The sequence below is a fragment of the Nicrophorus vespilloides genome, unplaced genomic scaffold, assembly GCF_001412225.1.
Source record: "Nicrophorus vespilloides isolate i.1.1-1 unplaced genomic scaffold, Nicve_v1.0, whole genome shotgun sequence".
In the NCBI taxonomy this organism is placed as follows: domain Eukaryota; kingdom Metazoa; phylum Arthropoda; class Insecta; order Coleoptera; family Silphidae; genus Nicrophorus; species Nicrophorus vespilloides.
In genome coordinates this window covers 1-20,519 of record NW_017099267.1, presented here as the reverse complement: position 1 = coordinate 20,519, position 20,519 = coordinate 1, and the positions used below count along the sequence as shown (strand labels likewise).

At 35.0% G+C, this 20,519-nt stretch overlaps 5 protein-coding genes across 8 annotated transcripts; 1 reads left to right on the top strand and 4 right to left on the bottom strand.

Moving 5' to 3' along the window:
• The first annotated feature begins 2,522 nt into the window (after nt 1–2,522).
• LOC108564274 (glucagon receptor-like) lies at nt 2,523–11,124 on the top strand. 3 transcript variants are annotated; one of them, XM_017923271.1, is made up of 12 exons: nt 2,523–2,656; nt 3,237–3,346; nt 8,290–8,442; nt 8,503–8,597; nt 8,660–8,825; nt 8,878–9,043; nt 9,100–9,233; nt 9,284–9,514; nt 9,585–9,727; nt 9,790–9,913; nt 9,999–10,141; nt 10,194–11,124. In XM_017923271.1, the coding sequence occupies exons 1-12, from the start codon at nt 2,533–2,535 to the stop codon at nt 10,213–10,215; spliced, it is 1,611 nt and encodes a 536-aa protein (XP_017778760.1). In that variant the 5' UTR covers nt 2,523–2,532; the 3' UTR covers nt 10,216–11,124. The 3 variants fall into 3 exon arrangements, with proteins under 3 accessions (XP_017778760.1, XP_017778759.1, XP_017778758.1); XM_017923270.1 differs by having other exon boundaries at nt 9,790–9,926; XM_017923269.1 differs by having other exon boundaries at nt 9,790–10,141.
• LOC108564275 (mRNA turnover protein 4 homolog) lies at nt 6,590–7,976 on the bottom strand. Its single transcript, XM_017923272.1, has 4 exons — nt 7,838–7,976; nt 7,466–7,710; nt 7,186–7,405; nt 6,590–6,956 (listed from the first exon to the last, which is right to left on the bottom strand). Exons 1-4 carry the CDS (start codon nt 7,863–7,865, stop codon nt 6,727–6,729), a joined length of 723 nt encoding a protein of 240 aa, XP_017778761.1. The 5' UTR covers nt 7,866–7,976; the 3' UTR covers nt 6,590–6,726.
• Nucleotides 11,125–13,176: 2,052 nt separating the features above from the next.
• LOC108564271 (sprT-like domain-containing protein Spartan) lies at nt 13,177–15,349 on the bottom strand. Its single transcript, XM_017923264.1, has 2 exons — nt 14,715–15,349; nt 13,177–14,656 (listed from the first exon to the last, which is right to left on the bottom strand). The coding sequence occupies exons 1-2, from the start codon at nt 15,262–15,264 to the stop codon at nt 13,203–13,205; spliced, it is 2,004 nt and encodes a 667-aa protein (XP_017778753.1). The 5' UTR covers nt 15,265–15,349; the 3' UTR covers nt 13,177–13,202.
• Nucleotides 15,350–15,780: 431 nt separating this feature from the next.
• LOC108564273 (nucleobindin-2) lies at nt 15,781–18,297 on the bottom strand. 2 transcript variants are annotated; one of them, XM_017923267.1, is made up of 6 exons: nt 18,211–18,297; nt 17,226–17,827; nt 16,985–17,173; nt 16,675–16,923; nt 16,306–16,618; nt 15,781–16,240 (listed from the first exon to the last, which is right to left on the bottom strand). In XM_017923267.1, exons 2-6 carry the CDS (start codon nt 17,811–17,813, stop codon nt 15,870–15,872), a joined length of 1,710 nt encoding a protein of 569 aa, XP_017778756.1. In that variant the 5' UTR covers nt 17,814–17,827; nt 18,211–18,297; the 3' UTR covers nt 15,781–15,869. The 2 variants fall into 2 exon arrangements, with proteins under 2 accessions (XP_017778756.1, XP_017778757.1); XM_017923268.1 differs by lacking the exon at nt 18,211–18,297 and adding an exon at nt 18,085–18,189.
• Nucleotides 18,298–18,439: 142 nt separating this feature from the next.
• LOC108564272 (ATP synthase subunit s-like protein) lies at nt 18,440–19,443 on the bottom strand. Its single transcript, XM_017923266.1, has one exon. It carries the CDS (start codon nt 19,382–19,384, stop codon nt 18,524–18,526), a length of 861 nt encoding a protein of 286 aa, XP_017778755.1. The 5' UTR covers nt 19,385–19,443; the 3' UTR covers nt 18,440–18,523.
• Nucleotides 19,444–20,519: the final 1,076 nt, after the last annotated feature.

Here is a 20,519-nt window from a genome sequence, read left to right as displayed (position 1 = left end):
ACTACCATAAAAATGTTATTGTAGAAATTTATAATAATAAAAGACACTGTCGAGATTTAGATATAGTCGGGATTTTGAGCTAGCCTCATGATTTCGATAGACGAGATTTCGGTTGTCGGGCTCTTGCAATTACCACCGGAAAAATGTATGTAGGATGTAAATTATTGAAAAAAGAGTGTGAATTATTGAATTAGGTCCAAAATATAATCTAATCTAACAAATGGACTTCATTTTATTTGCCTTGAGTTAGGAAAGATCATCCATCTAAATATTAATAATTCGCAAATAGTGAACATTTAAATAATCAATATTTTTGATAATTTAAAGAAATTTAGTGTACATTTCAATGCATTATTCATGTAAACATTACTCGACTCTCGCGAGATTCACCCTCACGAAATCCATCGATTGTGAAAGCTTGTTACAATTAGACGAGAGGCACGGCTACTTACGCCCTTCGAGTAAACCAATTAGTTTTAATTGATATTCGAGTTATCAACGATAATTGGGTCAAATCCCTGTTGAGACTCGCGCGTACGAACGCTGCTTCCCATCATAACCAAAACAGTTTTCGTAATTTACATACGCAACGAAAATATAATTAATTTAACAAAGAAATAACATAATAATAATTGTAAATAATACAAGAACATATTAAAGAATATTCCTAATTCATATTACAGTTTTCAGATTTATTGCAAATTCCCATTTTACGTAATCATTAAAGTGCTCCCAAAGTGCAACAATCTGTTTGGTGCCAATCAAAATTTCAAGATTTGATATCGAAATTATGCACAATATTTAATTATGTATATAAAAAAAAGATATGTATCTGAGACTGGGCTGTCAATTAATTTGGCGCCGGACTAATTAATTTACTTTGGGAGGATCAGGCGATAATCGGAAAGCACTTGAAAATGCCAAACAGTCTAGCGAGCATTGACGTAAACGTGTATATTATTATTATTTATACACACTATCATTATTATGTAACGGCAATCATTAGTGAAGTATACAATATGTATTTATTAATTTAGGACGAGCACACACAACGGGAAGCTTTCAAATTAATTGTGACGATGTGTTAGTCTCATCCAACACATTTTGAGCGCACTTCCAATAAATATCCTATTTTCAACAAAGAACAAAAAAATGGATTATTTAAATTCAATTAGTAAACAATTGGAAATAACTTATTATAGTTTCTAGTAATTAAAATTACATACAAAATAAATCTATACTTAAAGCATGAATTGTGAGTAAACCTCCACTCGCCTACTTTGTTTTGCAGAACACCAAATAAAAATCCAAATAATTCGCGTTCAAAATTGAAAAAAAAATGATCTTAAAAGCAGTGTTCAGCAAATTTCAGCACAAATATCTGAAAATTATTGCAAAGATTGTTGAAAATCGTCCGATAGCAAAAAGCATTTCAAATATGAAGCTCAATTCAAATGTAAAGATTCAAAGATAAATCTCATTTGAAAAAAATGTTCTGTCTTCATTTTCATTAATAATTGAGTTAAAATTGTTATCAAACATTAGAATTATCAAAAATTAATTAGCAACTAATGTACTAAATATTAAAATACTATAAATAACAAATTAACATCTACGTTAAATTAAAATTGAATTATTTCAATCAAATTGTTATAAAAACATGAGGATTACGAGAAATTAACTGAAAATGTTTTTATTTTTTTTTGTTGAGTTTGATGGATGTTAAATGTGTCCGTGAACGGGTGTTTGCATTTGCTAAAGTTGAATTCCAGTTCGAACTTTATCGTCGGTCCTCTCTATTTAAACTACCCGAATTAGCGTCCCTTTAGGGCTAATCCCGACTGTTTTCCCTCGAGCATTAAAACCCGTTCACCGTCCTGCAGACGGTGGTATTTGCAAAGCTGGCGGGGATGGGGAAGAAGTGGACTATTCAAATTAACCACCCGAAATGGGGGCTTATAACACAAGGAAGAACGCGAAAAAAAACAACAACAACAACACCGAAAGATCTCATTAACTTAATCGCTAACACAATATTTACCGACACTTTTCAACGTTTGCTTAATAGTATTAATGAGTAAACATGAAAAGAAATTGTATAATTTAATTATTGCTAAAAAAATGTATCAACGTTGCTTCCATCTTTGGATAGTGATGATATTGAAAAGTTTGTAAACGCTGTAAACGAACATCTGTAAGCCTGTAGAAATCCCATGTAAAAGTAAGGATTTTCTGCGTATCGCTTCCATGGAATTAAGTCCGAGTTAAAAGTTAGAACGATTTTTTAATTAAGCTCCTCGCTAGGAAAGTGCTCGCAAATCGAATTACGATAAAGTTTCTTTACCTTCTGCAACCCCAATTACCTATCTAACATTATTACTCCAACAAATTGGGGAACCAACATAAAAAATAAATAAATATTTTATAATTTTTAACGAATCTCGTTAAAAACTACAATTTTCGCGCCCCGTTAACATTTGTTGTACTACTCAAACGTTTCATGTTTCATTTTTTCAGGAGATTTGATCGATAATGGCGAAGTACTCGATGGAGAACCTGTTGGAGGGTATTCGCTTAGCGAACGAAACATGTCTTCAGCTGTACGGAAACGAATCGCTCAGCAGCACCATTCAAACCGTCTTCAACAAAACTTTAGGTAAAAAGAGCGTAACTATCTCAGAAATAAAACTCCGTCTCCCCCCAACATAATCCCGATGCAAATTACATTTCCTTTGGTAAATTCAAATCGATTCGATTCGTTTCGTATTTCTCGCGTTCTTCCGTCCAATACACTTTTCGGCAAGACGCAGACACAGTCTTTTCAGCAACTTTTCAGCGGCAATACGAAAAGAAAGCGAAAGAAAATTGCGCTGAGAAGTATTAAGTGGAATTGCTCGTACGGCGTCCAAATAGCTTCGGGATCCTAATCTGAAATTAAAACAGTTATTTTCATTTACTTTTCTCACAACTAATGCTGTTTACTTACTTGAGTTGCAGACGAAACGCTTTCAGTCCTTCTTTTACCGAAACATCTCCTTTCTTTCCTAAATCAATTATTATTTTAATGTTTGAAATCATAAAATATTTATTAAGCACTTGAGCCTTCATTAAGTTTCCTAAATTTCGTATAACAAAGAGAGTAAAACCTTATAACCATTTTCTTGGTTTGCTATTCTTGTGGTATGTTTGCAATGCGAATTGAACTTCTTTTCATATTCTTATTTGTATTTCCGTAGGAGTGTACGTTTGCCCTGCATTCTTTGATGGAATAATGTGCTGGCCACCTACGCAGGCGAATTCAACAGCGAGTTTTTCCTGTCCGAGTTATTTTACTGGGTTTGATCCGGTAAGTTTTGTGTGTGTGTATGTACATATAGGATGCACGTAAAATATAAAGGGGAAAATCCTTTTACCTTCAAATGAAAGAAATACCATTCGGTTCAACCTTTATTTACAAACAGAATGATCGTCATCCGCTAAGAATACTGCGAGAAAAGGAGTTCACAACTCGATAAACTTCAATATAAACCTTGGAAATCTTTCAAATCGAAAATAGCAATTAGATTAGAGTCTGATCAAAATTCCGTGACAGAATCTTAAGAAATTAGTATACTTGTGAAATCTAGTAAAAAAAAAGAAACTTAATTATTTTATGTTTGTAAGTGTATTTGCGCTGAAAATTGAAGAGGATTATTTGTTGCTTATTGCATATTAATTTCACAACTATCTTTTATAAACTGTGCGCAAATATGCAAATATCCATACAAACTAAATATCTGTGCACTATATGGATTATGTTAGGAAATGCAAGTCGATTATTTATTGTGAAATGCAAATTATGTTCAAAACTATCAAATATTGCATTGTTTAGAATAAATTAATCATGTGTACAGTGTCAATACCTCGCACAGTGCGGGCTCGCCAATATTTTCCGGACTGTGAGAAACTGGACGAAATAAAATAGAAATAAACCGCACAAAAGGAGACTTGATTGTATATATATTTGTACAGAGTCATTACCTCGCACAGTGCGGGCTCGCCAATATTTCCCAGACTGTAAGAAACTAGACGAAATAAAATAGAAATAATCCGCACAAAAGGAGACTAAACTGAAAATATATTTGTACAGTGTCAATGCCTCGCACAGTGCGGGTTCTCCAATATTTCCCAGACTGTAAAAAACTGGACAAAATCAAATAGAAATAAACCGCACAAAAGGAGACTTGACTATATATATATTTGTACAGTGTCAATACCTCACACAGTGCGGGCTCGCGAATATTTTCCAGACTGTAAGAAACTGGACGAAATAAAATAGAAATAAACCGCACAAAAGGAGACTTGATTGTATATATATTTGCACAGTGTCAATACCCCGCACAGTGCGGGCTCGCCAACATTTCCCAGACTGTAAGAAACTGTACAAAATCAAATAGAAATAAACCGCACAAAAGGAGACTTGATTATATATATATTTGTACAGAGTCATTACCTCGCACAGTGCGGGCTCGCCAATATTTCCCAAACTGTAAGAAACTGGACGAAATAAAATATACATAACCGCACAAAAGGAGACTTGAGTGTATATATATTTGTACAGTGTCAATACCTCGCACAGTGCGGGCTCGCCAATATTTTCCAGACTGTAAGAAACTGGACGAAATAAAATAGAAATAAACCGCACAAAAGGAGACTTGATTATATATATATTTGTACAGTGTAAATACCTCGCACAGTGCGGGCTTGCCAATATTTCCCACACTGTGAGAAACTGGACAAAATATAATAGAAATAAACCGCACAAAAGGAGACTTGATTGTATATATATATGCACAGTGTCAATACCTCGCACAGTGCGGATTGCCAATATTTTCCACACTGTAAGAAACTGGACAAAAGAAAATAGAAATAAACCGCACAAAAAGACACTTGGCTATATATATATTTGTACAGTGTCAATACCTCGCACAGTGCGGGCTCGCTAATATTTTCCAGACTGTAAGAAACTGGACAAAAGAAAATAGAAATAAACCGCACAAAAAGAGACTGTATATATATTTGAAATTTTCAAACCGTACTATTATTAATCCGTACTATTCGATGTATTGGTGTCACGTTACTATTGTAAGAATATTAACTCTACAATTTCAAAACTAATTTCTTATGTAATAGATGTAAAATTGGTTAAATAAATATAAAAAATTACGTAATTATTTGTGTCAATATTAAAACAGTTTGTGGTGGAATTGAAATGGGAATCCACGAAACGTTTCGAATCGAATCGCCTCGCGTAATGTAATTGAGTGTGGGATAACGATCGGAGCAATTAAGTGATCTCCTATAGAATAAAGGCCTAAGTGTTTTGCCCAGGACGATAAGATTAACCGGTTCGGTTCGATCGATCTCCGCTCCATTAATGAACGACCTATTATCATCATCATCCTTACATTTTAAAATATACACACAGCAAAGAGCGACAGAGAAAGCAATCAAAATCTAAATTCCGGAATTGCAGCTAAAATTAAATAAATGCACTTTATTGTGTCGACCTTTCGACACAATTAATCACAATTCATTTATTAACAACCACTGATAAGCAGTATTTATGATTGAAAAACAATAATACCTGATTGCTATTTCGAAAATTAGTAAAATTGATTGAATTAACTTCTTCAGTTATTTGCATAGTATACAAATCTAATATAGATAAACGTTGCTTAACTTTCATAAACTGTCCATTAGCTAATGAATATTTTTGTTCTATTGATATGCATGCATTTGTAATAACCAAAAATAAAATGTTATTTTTATACATATTTTCTAAAACGATATTAATAAATATTTCGGTTATTTCGAATTTCGTCATTAAACAACACAAGTCAACGAAAAATAGAATCATTCAGCTGGAAAACGGTGCGCACTTGAAAACCAATTCAATATTATTTATACACGGTTAAATAACACAATCGAAATTGCTTTTCTGTTGCTACGCACAAATAGAAACTGCAAAATGCAATGTTTAAAATTAATTTCCTATTGATAAGTATTATTTTTCTTTTTCATTAATTTTAATTAATTCGGATGTTTGAGAATTTCAACAGTTTATGAAAAGCTTGATAATAATATATATACATATAAATTTTAATTTAATTTTAAATTGAATTGAATGTTGATCAATATTTGGGGCAGCGAGCAAAATGAATTTACGTATGAAATATATACAAACACATTTTATAATCGGTGAAATTAAAGTGAATTGAAAATCGTCAAACATGTTCTGCTTTTGATTCGTTTGGCTTTTACAATGAATCTCCGTTCGTTCGCGTCAAACGAATTCGGGGAAATTTCATTCTATAGAAACGCATACATGAAAGCCGCTGATGTAAAATTATTTTCGTTATGTATTGCTAAAATCACAGGAACGTATCAATAATTTGAGTATTACCTTTGAATTTCAACTTCTGTTTTCGTTCTGCGAGTTATTTCGTTTTTCAAATTAAACTGCAAGACGTGGAATTCGTAAATCAGGATTTACCTGTAAAAAGAAATAAAGGATCAGGGAAAGTGTAGGAATAGTATTTGTAATATGTTTCTCTTGTAAATATTATCATTATATTTATAAAAATCAAATTCGAAACGGATCCATCTCGTTTATATCATTTTAGGTAACAAAATAATATATATTATATACCTAACAAAAGTTAAATAACTAAAAAAATCCTATGACTAATCATCCATTTCTACATCGTTTTCATCATCATCATCGTCTTCTTCGGCTTCGTCTTCCTCCTCGGTGCTCAACTGCTCGAAACCCTTTTCCTTGTTCCAGCAAGCCCTCAAAATCAATTTGAACTCGGCCATCTTCTCGCCGATCAACTCCAGGATCTTGGCCTGCTCAGGTGTCAACACCGCACCCTTCTTGCACACGGTGTAGTCCTTTATCAGCGTAACAACGCCTGCAAATAAATTAAACGGTCATAAATATGCGCAAAACGCTATTAAAGCTTTGATCAACGATTATTGTTTCGCTATGAGCGTGCAATTAATTTACTTTAAGTGCCCATTATAGAATTACAAAAAAATCAATAAATGTACAGGAACATTATTACATTTTCAAGGATTCATATTTATAATATGAAATTGAAAATTAGTTTATATTAAAGATAAAAAATTAATAATGCATACCTTTTTCTAATTTTGTGGGTAATCCTAACTGCCTCAAATATGGTTCGATGGCATGTGAGAACTCTGGCAAAGGTCCTTCGCACAAATCCACTGTCCTCTTCGCTTTGAACCCTGACCTGGCGAAATCCACATAAGTGAAACCATCGAACCATCCTGTTACTTCCTTTTTACTGCTGTTCGTGAACAACAGCCCACATGAGCCTTTCAGTGTGTCAGTCAGCTAAAACATCAAACACATAAGCATCTCCACAAATCAATTTCAATTGTAAACTCAACAAACCTTATGCAAATCGTTGCTAATTTCCTCGTCCTTGTTCCTGCCCAAACCGATGCCAATCACTTTGTTCTTTCCAAAGAAGAATTTGCTCGGTTTCATCTGTTGCCTGATTTCCTTCATCTTCTCATTCCGCATGTTCCTGTATGTAAAGACATATATGCTGCTGAACTCCTCGACGCAGCTCCTCACATCGTCGACAATTTTCTGTTTCAGCAGCAAACCTTTCTTGTCAGTCTTGGTCAACGAAACTGAAAACAGAAATACAAATATACAATTCGGTAACCTACAATATAACATGCCTTGTTTTCGGTTATGAGGTTATGTTTCTTAACATAAAACAAGTTTATTTAGATGATGAAGATTCGTTTTACTTACTTTTCTTTGCTCTTTTAGCTTTCGGCATCTTTAAGCTTGTGAAATGTCTGAGTAATACTGGAAATCAGAAGATGATACACTGATAATCCTCGGTTTAATGTTATAAATGCTTGCGAGGATTTAAGTTGTGTTTGGAACAGAAATTTGCAGGATGACCAACATCATCATCCACAAAAAGAAACATGTGTTTGTAACTTAAGTTGCAAACATTTTATTTCAAAATTTGAAAAACTTTTTGTATAAAACTTATGAAATGTTATTAAAATTTGATTATATATGATAAACATTTTACTTCTATGTGCATCTAATTAATTAGACTCTTGTGTATAATAATCAATGGTAATTCTTTGAAATTAATTGTGAAATATTAAATCTATGAAAAGTAATGAAATTTTTATCTGCTCGTACGTTTTCGTTTCAAGTAAATGAAGATTCTGTTTTTTATTTGGCAGAGTCAGAACGCGACGAAGGAATGCCTGGATAATGGAATGTGGTTTGTGAACGAGGAAGGAAAGGCATGGACAAATTACACGAAATGCTATACGAGCGAGGAGACCGTAGTCGAGGTCCCCATTAAGTCGGATATTGCCCCGCATTTTATAACCGTGATACTAATGATATACCCGGGATTGTTGCGCAATTAAATAACACATTACTTTTTGCAGACCTATTTACCGACCATCAAGATTATATCGAAAACCGGATACTCCGTCTCTCTAGTCACATTGGTGATTGCATTCATCATAATGTTTTCCATAAAGTATGTGTTTTCATTAAAAACAATAATAAAATCGCATTAATAATGATGTAATATGTTTTTAGGAAATTGCATTGTCCAAGGAATAAACTCCACATGCATCTGTTCGCTTCGTTCATCTTTCGAGCTTTCATCTCTTTGCTGAAGCACATCATCTTCGTGGACGGAGTCGGGCTACATTCAGACATAATCCTCAAGAATGGACAAAAGTTTTTCTTTGTCGACAAAAAGGTTTTGCGCTTCGCATAAACAAACGATTAATTAATAATATTATTAATTGCAGTACGGAAATTGGGGCTGCAAATTGATAATAAGCCTCTTCCAATTCTTCATCACGGCCAATTATTCCTGGATCCTCATGGAAGGTCTCTACTTGCACAACCTAATTTTCCGAGCCCTCTTCGCGGACTCCAATCGCAAGATCACACCTTACATCATCATGGGTTGGGGTATGTAACAATTATACAAATTTGTATAAGGAATTTCTAAATGTATACTTCTTAAGGAATGCCGGCTGTAGTTACCAGCGTCTGGATTGTTACCAGAATCATGCTTGAGAATACGCTCTGCTGGACGACGCACGACGACAAGAAGATGACTTTTCTGATTATACGCATACCGACCGCAATTTCCATATTGGTAACAGATTGTGTTTAGTTTAGAAAATTATTGAAATCTTGGATTTTCAGTTGAATCTGATACTGTTCGTGAGGATAGCCGTGGTGATATTCAGCAAGCTTCAGGCTCACGTTTACGAAGAAGCCAGAAGATATCAGAAATGGGCTAGAAGCACGTTGGTTTTGGCGCCGCTCTTCGGCATACATTACGCGTTATTGATCGGAATGTCTTCGTGGATCAACAAGGACGAAATCATCGAATCCATTTGGCTAATTTCAGATCAATTGTTTGCAAGTTTTCAGGTAGAATTAATTAATATTTAATTAATAATGAAATATGTGTTTGTTTTTAAACTGTAATTACTTATTTTAGGGATTCGTCGTGGCAATATTATATTGCTTCATGAACAGCGAAGTGCGCACGGAGCTGAAGCCGCACGTGCACGTTTTCCTGACCTATTTGGCTACGAACAAGTGTCTGAAATACTTTTTCCCCTGCAGGGAGAAGTACCTTAGGTAATTATAAAAGGAATGATAGTTAAACAGTTCGATGATGATAGTTAATGCCTTCCTCTCAGATCAGCTAGAGGCAGAACATCCGTGTGCACGACGATGTCCTGCAGTTCGCTCTTCAACAACGGCGTGAACCATCACAGGAACAGCAGAACCAGAGGCTGGGAGTTCATGGGCCGCAATAAAAACGTAAATGTCCACGGTAATCACTCTCGCTCCCCGAATGGAGCAATTCCATCTGAAATTCAAATCTCTTTCGCTCGTGCTTTGGTAGACAGGAACGTGGACCACGTATGCAGGACGAACGCACGGAGCTGGCACGAAGGACCAGGCAGATGGAACGCGGCCAGATGCACTTCAGCCGGATGCAATCGAGATGCGAAGCATTACAATTTCAGCTCCAACGGCAACATTCCGGTAACACTGTCCAACCTCGAACTCGCAGATACTCATCTTCTGTAAATTTCAGAGCGAAAGGTCATCTTGTCTAGAGCAGCCGGCAAAGTGCAAATCCGAAACTCAGTTGGTGAGCGAGAACATCAGCATGCTTCCGAGGAATTGATTTGGTATTAGACTTCATGTGGTGAATCTCCGAGATGGTCTCAATTTATTTTTTTTGGAAAGCAACGTTTCTGTGGATGAATCGTCCTCGTTTTTTTATGGAAATCAACCAATTTATTCATAAAAGACGCATATTTTGATACGAATTATTTGGAGGAACGATGGTCGGTGGAAAACGAAGGCATCGATATATTTAAATATTGATTTTACTTGCTGTTACTTACATTACGTGATGAATAGATGTGTTAACTGTAATTTTGTACCAAAAATAAATTAGTCATATTTGTACACTAAATATATGTTTCTAAAAATTTAATGTAAGAAATGAGTCTCAAATTTGTATTGAGTCAATTACACTAAAACTTTACTAAGTAACTATTGTCTGTTGAAACACATTCAGAATGGATTTATTAACTTGAATTTTGAAATCAAAGTTGGCCTACAAAAACGTATTTCACTAATATATAATTAAATTGTAAATCATAAACTAGTTAAATCATTCACAAATGGATAAAAATGCTTTAAATGTAAGTTCCAATATTCACAGTGCAAAAATTGAATTTCTTCAAATTTCAAATAACCATTCATAAAGATATCGGTGTGCATAACGATTAAATAGTTTAGTACAAAGTGTTTGAAACATATCAATGTCTTTAGCATGTGTCCTATTTACTTTGACGTGGGAAATATATTTGTGATACAGAACAAAAAAAAAATTAGAAAAGTTTTGGTGTTCGCTTGTAAATTGTATACATATAATGTTAAGTAAATGTTGAAAGCTGCACAAATTCAAATTTGTGTTTGCGAATTTTACTAAATTAATTATTGGAAAGCGATCGAGAAGCGATGTATAAATGTTCAATAAATATCTGAAAACGAAAATGTATGACTGCTTTTTTTTTTTGTTAATATAAACAAATTTAAATCCATTCTCTTCAGTGCTATCCTTTAGACCAGTGATTCTCAAACTTATTGGTCCGCGACCCCCTTTTAGACATAAACAGTTTCTGCGAAGAATGGGCCAAGATTGATCTGATACATAAGAATATATCTTATATTTGTACAGTATATGTTATCAATTACATAGCTCTTGATTATTGATCCAACATTGACCGACATTCAAGGTGATAGGTTAATTATTTGCAATTAAAATGCTTGATTTTGATAACTTATAGTAGATGTACTGACCAAACCACAATCTTCACTTCGTTGGAAAGGTTGTAGTTTTGACTTTAATTTGTGTATAGATTGTTTAATTATCACGAGTGGTAATCGATTAATTAAAAGAAACTTGAAGGTATTGCAGCAAATTGAAAAAAATGTAAAATAAATGGTTATATTCATATATATTAGAAAATTTGAATTTACTGTTTTAAAGAATAATTATTTCGCTTTCGTTTGCTATAAAATACGTTAGTTTTGGTCAATTAATAAGGAAGATATGCGTTGGCGGTTTTCGCGAATTAAAACGCAAGTCCCCCCCCTGATTCTTGAAAATGCCAGAAAATTTGGATTCGCACCAGGAGACTATGAGCAGCGAGGAGGTATCTGAGCTTCTAGATCAATACATCTTGAATATACAAGGATTAAAATGAGCGTAAATGTTAATTTGTAGCTGCAATGGTGTCTTCATAATTGATAAACAAACTTTGGTATATCACAAATGAGTTGTAAAAAGAACGTCTTAGATAATGACCTGTATTTTCGTAAACATGAGCTCCCAGAAGAATGTTATAAATGCATGTTGATCTGGAATATGCACGGATTAAAATAAGCGCAAATATTAATTTATAGCTGCAATGGTATCTTCATAATTGATTAGCAAACTTTGGTATTTCACAAATGAGTTGGGAAAACAACGTCTTAGATAATGACCTGTATTTTCGTATACATGAGCTCCCAGAAGAATGTTATAAATGCATGTTGATCTTGAATATACACGGATTAAAATGAGTACAAATGTTAATTTGTAGCTGCAATGGTGTCTTCATAATTGATTAACAAATTTTGGTATTTCACAAATGAATTGGGAAAACAACGTCTTAGATAATAACCTGTATTTTCGTAAACATGAGCTCCCAGAAAAATGTAATACATGGATATTGATCTTAAATATACAGAGATTAAAATGAGTGTAAATACAGGCTTGTGGCTACCATAGCATGGTCACAATTAATAATCAAACTTTGTTATTAGACAGTTTGGAAAAAAACGTTTTCGAAAATGGCCTGTATTTTCGTAAGCATTTGCTTCTAGAAGAATGTTGAACATGAATGTTGATCTAAAATATACATATATTAAAATAAGTGAATATATTGATTGATAGTTATATCTCTTTCTGGTGATTTGATGAAAATTAACATTTTTGTTATTCCAGAATTTTAAATGCATCTAGCATTCGGAAATGTTATTCAGTCTCTAAAGATCATGTAAGAAGCAACAATAGAATCATGTGTACTACAGGGTTCATAGTTGTTATCCACTATTTGCAATTGAAAACTGCTAGTAAAGTTTTCCATTTTCTGGAAGTCATTTTCGCGTTCTTAAAATATATTCAATTTTAGCTTTAAATATTAAGATTCATACATGAAGACTACACAAATAAATAATGATGTCTATTTATTTAATATATTATATTTTATTGATGATTTATGTGGTTACATTGGAATAAATATTCATACTCAGCGCTATCTCTTAGTAGATGATTTAAATACTATCGAAATTTATAGTTTGTGACTAATTTAAACATTCTTAGTATTAAGTAATTAAAACAAATTGTTTGGATCTTACTACTTTAACTACTTTCGTATTACACGTTTATATGAGATAAAATTACTTTATCATATCATAGACATCAATAATATAAATATATATATAAAAATCAAGAATAAATAAAATAAATATGTAAATATTAACATTAATTGCAATTACTATTATTGTAATCATCGATCAAACTGGTATCGTTCAAGAACTGATCCTTCTCAGAGTCACTGTCGAATATCTCGAAGGTATTGCTGTACTCATCAACGAGACTGTTGTCATTCAAGAATTCGTTCGCTTCCTTCTCACTTTCAAAAACATTCTCGTTGCTCATGCAGTCATCCAAATGCTTATCCAATTGTTCTTTGGCAATCAACTTTTTGCAAACCAGGCACGGCACTTGATCACCCTTTTCCGGTTTGTACCTTTCCTCCACCTCATCGTAACACTTCATCAAGCAGCTGGCCACGTGCACATCGTAAATCATGCTATCAACTTTAGATTTACAGATATCGCACTCCTTGTAGTCCATGGACGTATCAAAAGCCATGCTGATGTTCTGCATACAGTGCTCTTTATGTTTGGCTAATTCATCGGATTGCATAAAATCATTGCAAATCTCGCATTCGACCAAGTCCGGTGCATCTTTGGATATGTCTATAATTTGGTCGCAATTAGCATCCGGAGTTCCATTTAGACAATTATCTAAATGTCTGTTGATTTCGCTGTCTGCTATTTGCTTATTGCAGACTGGACAAGGAACAGTCTTTATATCAGCGATCTTCGGTTTCTTCGGTGTTTTCTGAATGTGTTCATCGGATAACCGCTTTTTGCTGTTTTGAGATTCGAATCGATTCGCCCAATGGTTTCTCACTGAAGTGTAATGATCATCCACTTTTAAAGAGGAGTTTATCTGGTTACCATAATTATTAATGTATTTCGAGATGGCTGTTGAAGTCTCACTTGATGTAATAGTACTACTACCTAATGCTTTCCCAGATCCAGTAAACCTTGGAATAATAATCTTTTCCACAGGTTTATCATCAGTTTGCGTGGATGTGCTAGGCTTCTTATTAATCACAATAGTCCCAGCGTTCATGCTAACACCTCCAGCAGTTTTCCTAAGTTTATCAATATCGTGGAAACCGTGGATATTTTTGATGTTAGCGTTGTTGTTGAAACCATTATTATTCCCAGTCCTCACAGAGTCCCCACCAAACCCATGTATGTTGCTTTTTGGTAATACTGTATTATTCTTTGGTGTGAGTATTTTGTCTGCAGTGGGTTTTGTGCTTGTGCTTGGCTTCTTTGTAACAGTAGGCAGATACGACCTGATATCACCAGCATTCTTTGGTTTATTATTTTCCTTTTCAGACGTTTTCTTTTTCTTCTCCGTCTTCTCAGGCTCCTTAACCTTGATGAAAGTCCCTCCACATGTCCTACTGTGCTCACCCCACCAGAAATCTCTTGGATTCGGGGCTCTGTTTGTAGCTCTTCTGACCATCCCAAAGAAAGGTTTCCTATGCTGACAGGGCCCATCGCATTTCCACCAGTGTGTTTTATACAATTTCACTTCATCATGAAAGTCATGATAAACTGTAATATTAGTCCCTTGAAAATAATTAAGAAATGTTAATAAATTTTACTTCATAAGGAATAAATCAATTACCAGCATCTCCATTAATCCTGTACATGTGTTTATGAAATTCAGGTCCATGACCATCCCTGTCCTTGTTGTTGTTAGTCACAAATAAAAAAGCATGTATCATCTCATGCAGCAGAGTCTCCACGAGATCCTTGCGAGGACGCAGTTTCAACAGGGGCTCACTCAGAGTTATACTGCAGAGACCACCTCTTCCTTGATAAGAGCAAATACCAGCACAAGTTGTCATCCTCTTGCTCCATGACACGCAGACCGCCAGCAACTTGTTCCAGAAGAACTGCTGATTGAAAGCTATAAACAGATTGTGTATGTTTGGGGTTGGATCAATGAGTTCCCAGGATGGATCAACCAGTGACTTTGTCGAGTCCTTGTTCTTGTTTGTTTTGTATACCAGAGAGTTTGTTGGTGCTTCTATGTGTTGCTCTTGCTCAAATTGTTTCTGCAACTCTGCAGCCAACTCTTGATCCTTTGTGTACAGTTTCGGTGTGCTGTACGTTTCGTCCATTTGGAACAGCTTCTGCAGCTGCACAGCTATCCTGTAGTCTGTCTCTGCCATTTTTCACAATTTTTCAATTCACAATAGATTCGCGCTACATCAGATACTAATTTTTAAAGAGCCAAGATGTTAGCTCGCTCGCCCAGCTGACCTATGACATTAAACTGTGGCTCCATCTACTCACTTTCCAAGACAATACTTACCAAACAAAGTTTTTTGAATCAACAAAATAATATTAAGCATTATTAATATATTTATCATGATTTGCATGCTATTACATAAAATTATAAAAGAAGCATCACACTCAGTTAATTGCCTAGTTCTAATAATAGTATAAGATTCTACTGCATAATAACATCATGTTTACAAAGCTTTTAATCCAAATTCAGTTTCCTTTTATTGTATAAACTTATAAATAAATATATTATATAGTTTGAGGTAAAGGATATTGCAATCAAAAGCAACGTTGGAATTAAATAAATTATTGTAAATGGAAAATCTATTGATGTTTCTTTTTTTTTATATATATAACTATCTTCATTATGTAACAAAATAAAATATATACTATATGGAGCGTTGATCTTCGGTAAATAAAAAAAAATGTATAAAATATTCGACTAAATGCGGTTAAATACAATTATTAGGTAAAATTAAGGGATGCGAAATTAGACAGCCTTCGGAATCGCATTGGAATTTATAGCATCCTTATGTTGATTTGTCAACGGTTGTTGCTGCTGTTGTTGTTGATTGGCAGTGTGTTGCTGCTGCTGTTGTGGAACGTTGTTGATCTGTTGTTGTTGTTGATTATTCATTTGCTGCTGTTGATTCGTTTGTTGATGAATCTGATTGTTCTGCTGTTGATTAGCTTGATAATTTTGTTGTTGTTGTTGTTGATGTGCTTGGTTATTTTGTTGTTGGTATTGTGGATTGTTTTGCTGCTGATACTGATAATTTGCGTTGCCTGCATTATTGTTTACTTGCTGCGCAGCTTGTTGAGGTTGTTGGTATTGTCCTTGTCCACTAACTTTTTGAGTATCTAGAAAACAAGAATTTAAATTTTATGATACTATCTTGCTATACTTTTTAAATATTTCTTCGTACCTGGATAAACCTGATTTGGGTGCGGTTGCTGGTTACCTGGGTAATTAGCCTGCGGCGGATTACCTGGATAATTTGCGTGGCTCGGATAAATCTCGTTGGTGTTCAAATCATGTTGACCTTGATGGTAGTTTCCTACCGGCATTTGATGAGGATTCACTTGCGCCTGCGGCATTTGCCCAGGATGGAATTGCGCTTGCGGCACTTGACCTGCAGGGTAAACCTGATTTGGATGTCCGGGTGGTTGTGGATAGACTTGGTTGTGGTTGATTGGTGGAATGTCGTTAGGATATCCCGGCGGTGGAGGATGTTGCATCTGATAATTGAAAGAAGTTAATAATGGTAGAACTAAGTATGATTAAGGATCAAAACCTGATACTGTCTGATGTAAGCTTCCATCTCTTCGTCGGTGTAAGGCTTCTGCTCATCCAATCCCTGCCATCCGTTATCCTTCTCGAAGTCGTTGCGTTTGGTCTGTTGAACGAACTCTTGGTAATCGATGAAACCATCGCCGTTAGTATCCATTTCCTTGAAGACGGATTCCCTCATCCTTTCCATCTCCTCCACACGTTCCCTCATATCATCTTCAGGAGCTGCAGCTGAATACATCTTATCCAACTCCTAAAAAGATATATTTGTATATTAAACAATTTGTTTACTCAAGCGCTAATTGATAATTCACTTTTATGAACAACGCCTTGACTTCATCCTGATCCCAAAGTCCATTGGAATCCAAGTCATGCAACATGAAGAAAGTCCTTGGATCGAAATCCTGCTGCATGTGATCCTGCTCCTCCCAAACTTCCTCAAGCTGTTGCTTGTGCCCAGGCGTGTGCAGTTTCTCGTGTTTCTTATGCTTCTCTTCCATTTCCTAAATTAATAATCAACAATAAATCAATGCATTATATAATAACGAATCGTACTTGGTATTGCTGCTGCAACTTTTCCCTCTCATCACCGCTCGTGTGATTCAACTTGTCCTGCTTCTCGTACTCCTTCTGCATTTCGTACTGCTTGAAATCCTCGTGCCTAATTCTATCCGCCTTCGCCAGATCCTCGCTGGTCTTCTTGATCAGCTTCTTCAGATCGTCGATCTCGAAGGTGTGCGGATTACCGTGATCCACGTGATGGTGCATCGGATCATCGACATCGACGGTTCCCATCAACTCGTTCCTCTTGGCCACGAGTTCCCTCAACCTCTGCAACTCTGTCCTCTTGATCTCGTCCAAACGAGTCCGAACGTGATGAGAAACCAGCTCCAATTCGTGCGCAATCTTTCCAGAACGAATGTCCTCCTCGTCGGCCTTCTCCAGTTTCTCGCGGAAAGTCGGATCAGACTCCAGAGCGTTCACCACCTCCCTTATGTAACGATGATACTCGACGTAATCTTCGAGACCATCGTTCGGTGTTTGTGGCTTCTCTTCCACAATTTCTTCCTTCTTAGGTTTCACCACCGGAAGACTCAAAGCACACTGGAGCACTGCTGCCAGCAGCAACAACTTCAGAAACATTCTGCAAGTTTTTCCTACACACAACAAAAATAATAATGTTATTGAAAATTATAAGAAATACACATGAATCAAGCAACAAATAATATAATTTAAACAAAGGAACTACAATTGTCTTATCTTGCCCAATAATACGATTTGAGATGCAACAATAATGAATAGTTGCTCCACTTTAACAAACAAGTAGATTGTTACCGATTACAACTAACTAGAGCACTAATCAAAATAATAATAGTATTCTTCCTATTCCAATTGGATACAAAAAACAAGATACCTTTCACTTTTGGTGTTAGTTTGTTAACCAAAAAAAAGCAGAAACCATTTGCGTACTTGGGAATATTACGCTTAATAAATTTAAACGCGCAACGGTCACGAATAAACTATATATACTAAATATTACCTCAACAAATTTTATCACAAATTACTCCAGTGACGTGTACTTAAAACATGATTGCGATGCGAATTGCCTAAGCTGTTGCAACATATGTTTGTGCTCAGAAGTAGATCGAATGACTCGACCTACAAAAATTGCGATATGTGATGAACATTAGAACTACTTTTTTTGAAATGAATATGTATTTCTTTTATCAGAAACTTATTATTAATATTAAGAATTCAATTAGAAACTGTTTGTTTTTTATATACATTTAATGTTTATTGTTGTCGCCAGGTTAATTAATCCTAAGCAAAATAAATAATTTTATAATACTTCATCACTCGACGCGTATGTCTAGATCAGGTTTCAATTCTTGTAACATAAGGCAGGTCATCTCGAATTCTCGAGATGCAAATATGTTGTCCACATAGAGGATCTTCAATTTATCCATCTTCGATAAAGCCCCAATCCCTCTGTGGGTGATCAAGGGAATATTCCTCAAATCCAAATACAGCAGGCTGTGACTGAATACATGGCCAACTCTGTCCAAAGCCCAATCATCCAGATTCTGGCAACCGTTCAGACTCAGCCATTCCACCCCATGCAATTCCTTGAAGTTAATCAAACCCTCGTAATACAAATCCATGTCAGTGCAATCGATTGCCTGCAGATACAAGTCTTCAGTGAATATAGTGGGTAGATCATACTCATTGAATTTATTGGCCTTTATCCATTTATCACTGTCAAAGAATTTCACTGCTCCACCCCTGTACACAGTGAAATGAGCTGCGGCCAGATCATTGCCCAAAGTTGCATTCCTCTCCGGTATGTACTGCTGCAAAGCTATATTGGTTTTCACCTTCCTCTTTGCGAACCAATTCTTTATACTGTTGGGAGTCAAATTGATCGGTTGCTGGATCATTTTAAGCACATTGGTTTGATTATCTTCTGAGTAGAAGGCTTTGAGCATGCTGTAGTATTGACCCTCTTTCTCGTGCCATGGGGTTCTCCAGCTCATGTCACCTGCAGTTGTCTCATTACTTCTGGCTATTTCTTCCCTCGTAACTTTCGGAGTCTTCACCAAATCTCCAGGCATCATCTTCTTGGGAACAACATTCTTCTCGCTCGTGCTGCATCTCGCAACTTGAACACCACCAGTTGCGGGCAAATTTCTTAAAGATCGTATCAATTTGTACATGTTTTTACAAATATTATTATTACTTAAATTTTAGGTTATGGATCTAAAGTCATGTTTGAATTTTGTTTTCAAACAGTTGGTAACATACAATTTTATAAAAATTCAAATTTATTATCAAAAAGTTTATTAATTAAATTAGAAAATTTTATTAATTACAAAATCAATAGAAGAAATATAACAAAAACAATATATATCTAATACAGTTATTAATAATGAATATAATTTATTTATTTCAATACTTAATGAATTTAGTAAGTAGACTTAAAGCAGAGGTACTTTGATTTAATGTTCATTAAGATGTGAATTACAAAAAAGAGTAGTCATTGATCTTAATTTGTTATTGGTAATAAAATTTGATATGTTGTTTTTCTGTTGCGTATGAATCAATGAATGCATGAATCAATCGTTTTAAGTGAAAAATAAGAAAGATTGCAGTGTTTCAATGTTATCGCGGTTTTTCAATGGTCGCAATGAATCCGCAGTTGCTTTAATGATTCACTCTGCGAATGAGAGTAATGAATGGTATAGATTTCCCTGTAGCAGGAGAAGTAATCTACATTTCTCGTTGAAACAAAGTTAGCTTGGAGTTGCGAGGCGAGGCAAGGCAGTTGGGAAATAAATGGACCATCCGCCGATATCTTATCTCGCTGAGTGATTGCTGTGCAAGTTGAAGGAAGGAATGAAAGAGGAAGGAAGGAAGGAAGATGAACAGATGTGTTTAAAAATTAATTGCCGCTTGGTGTCTGCACGAAGGACACGTACGAAAGCACTCGCGGGACTTAATAAGTTTGTCTTCGTCGCGGTTCTAATTAACCTTAACGCATCCACAGAATTGGAAAAGCTAAAAATATTCCAAACAAGCGTACTACGCTCACGATTGAAATCATTGCATTTTTTCTGCCCTAGATGCCTGTCCAAATGACTATTAAGTCAATGTTAACTAACAATTCGTTAGGCGTACAATTCTTAATTAATCGAAGGCGAAATCCTTTAAACATAAAAATGGAAAAAGTCATCACTCTTAATAATTGTAAAACTTTTTTCAAATCCAAATATTATTTAGTTTTGTTCACAGAACTTAATGATTGATAATTCAAATTTGTCAATAAAAAAAAACTAGGAAAGATATATAATT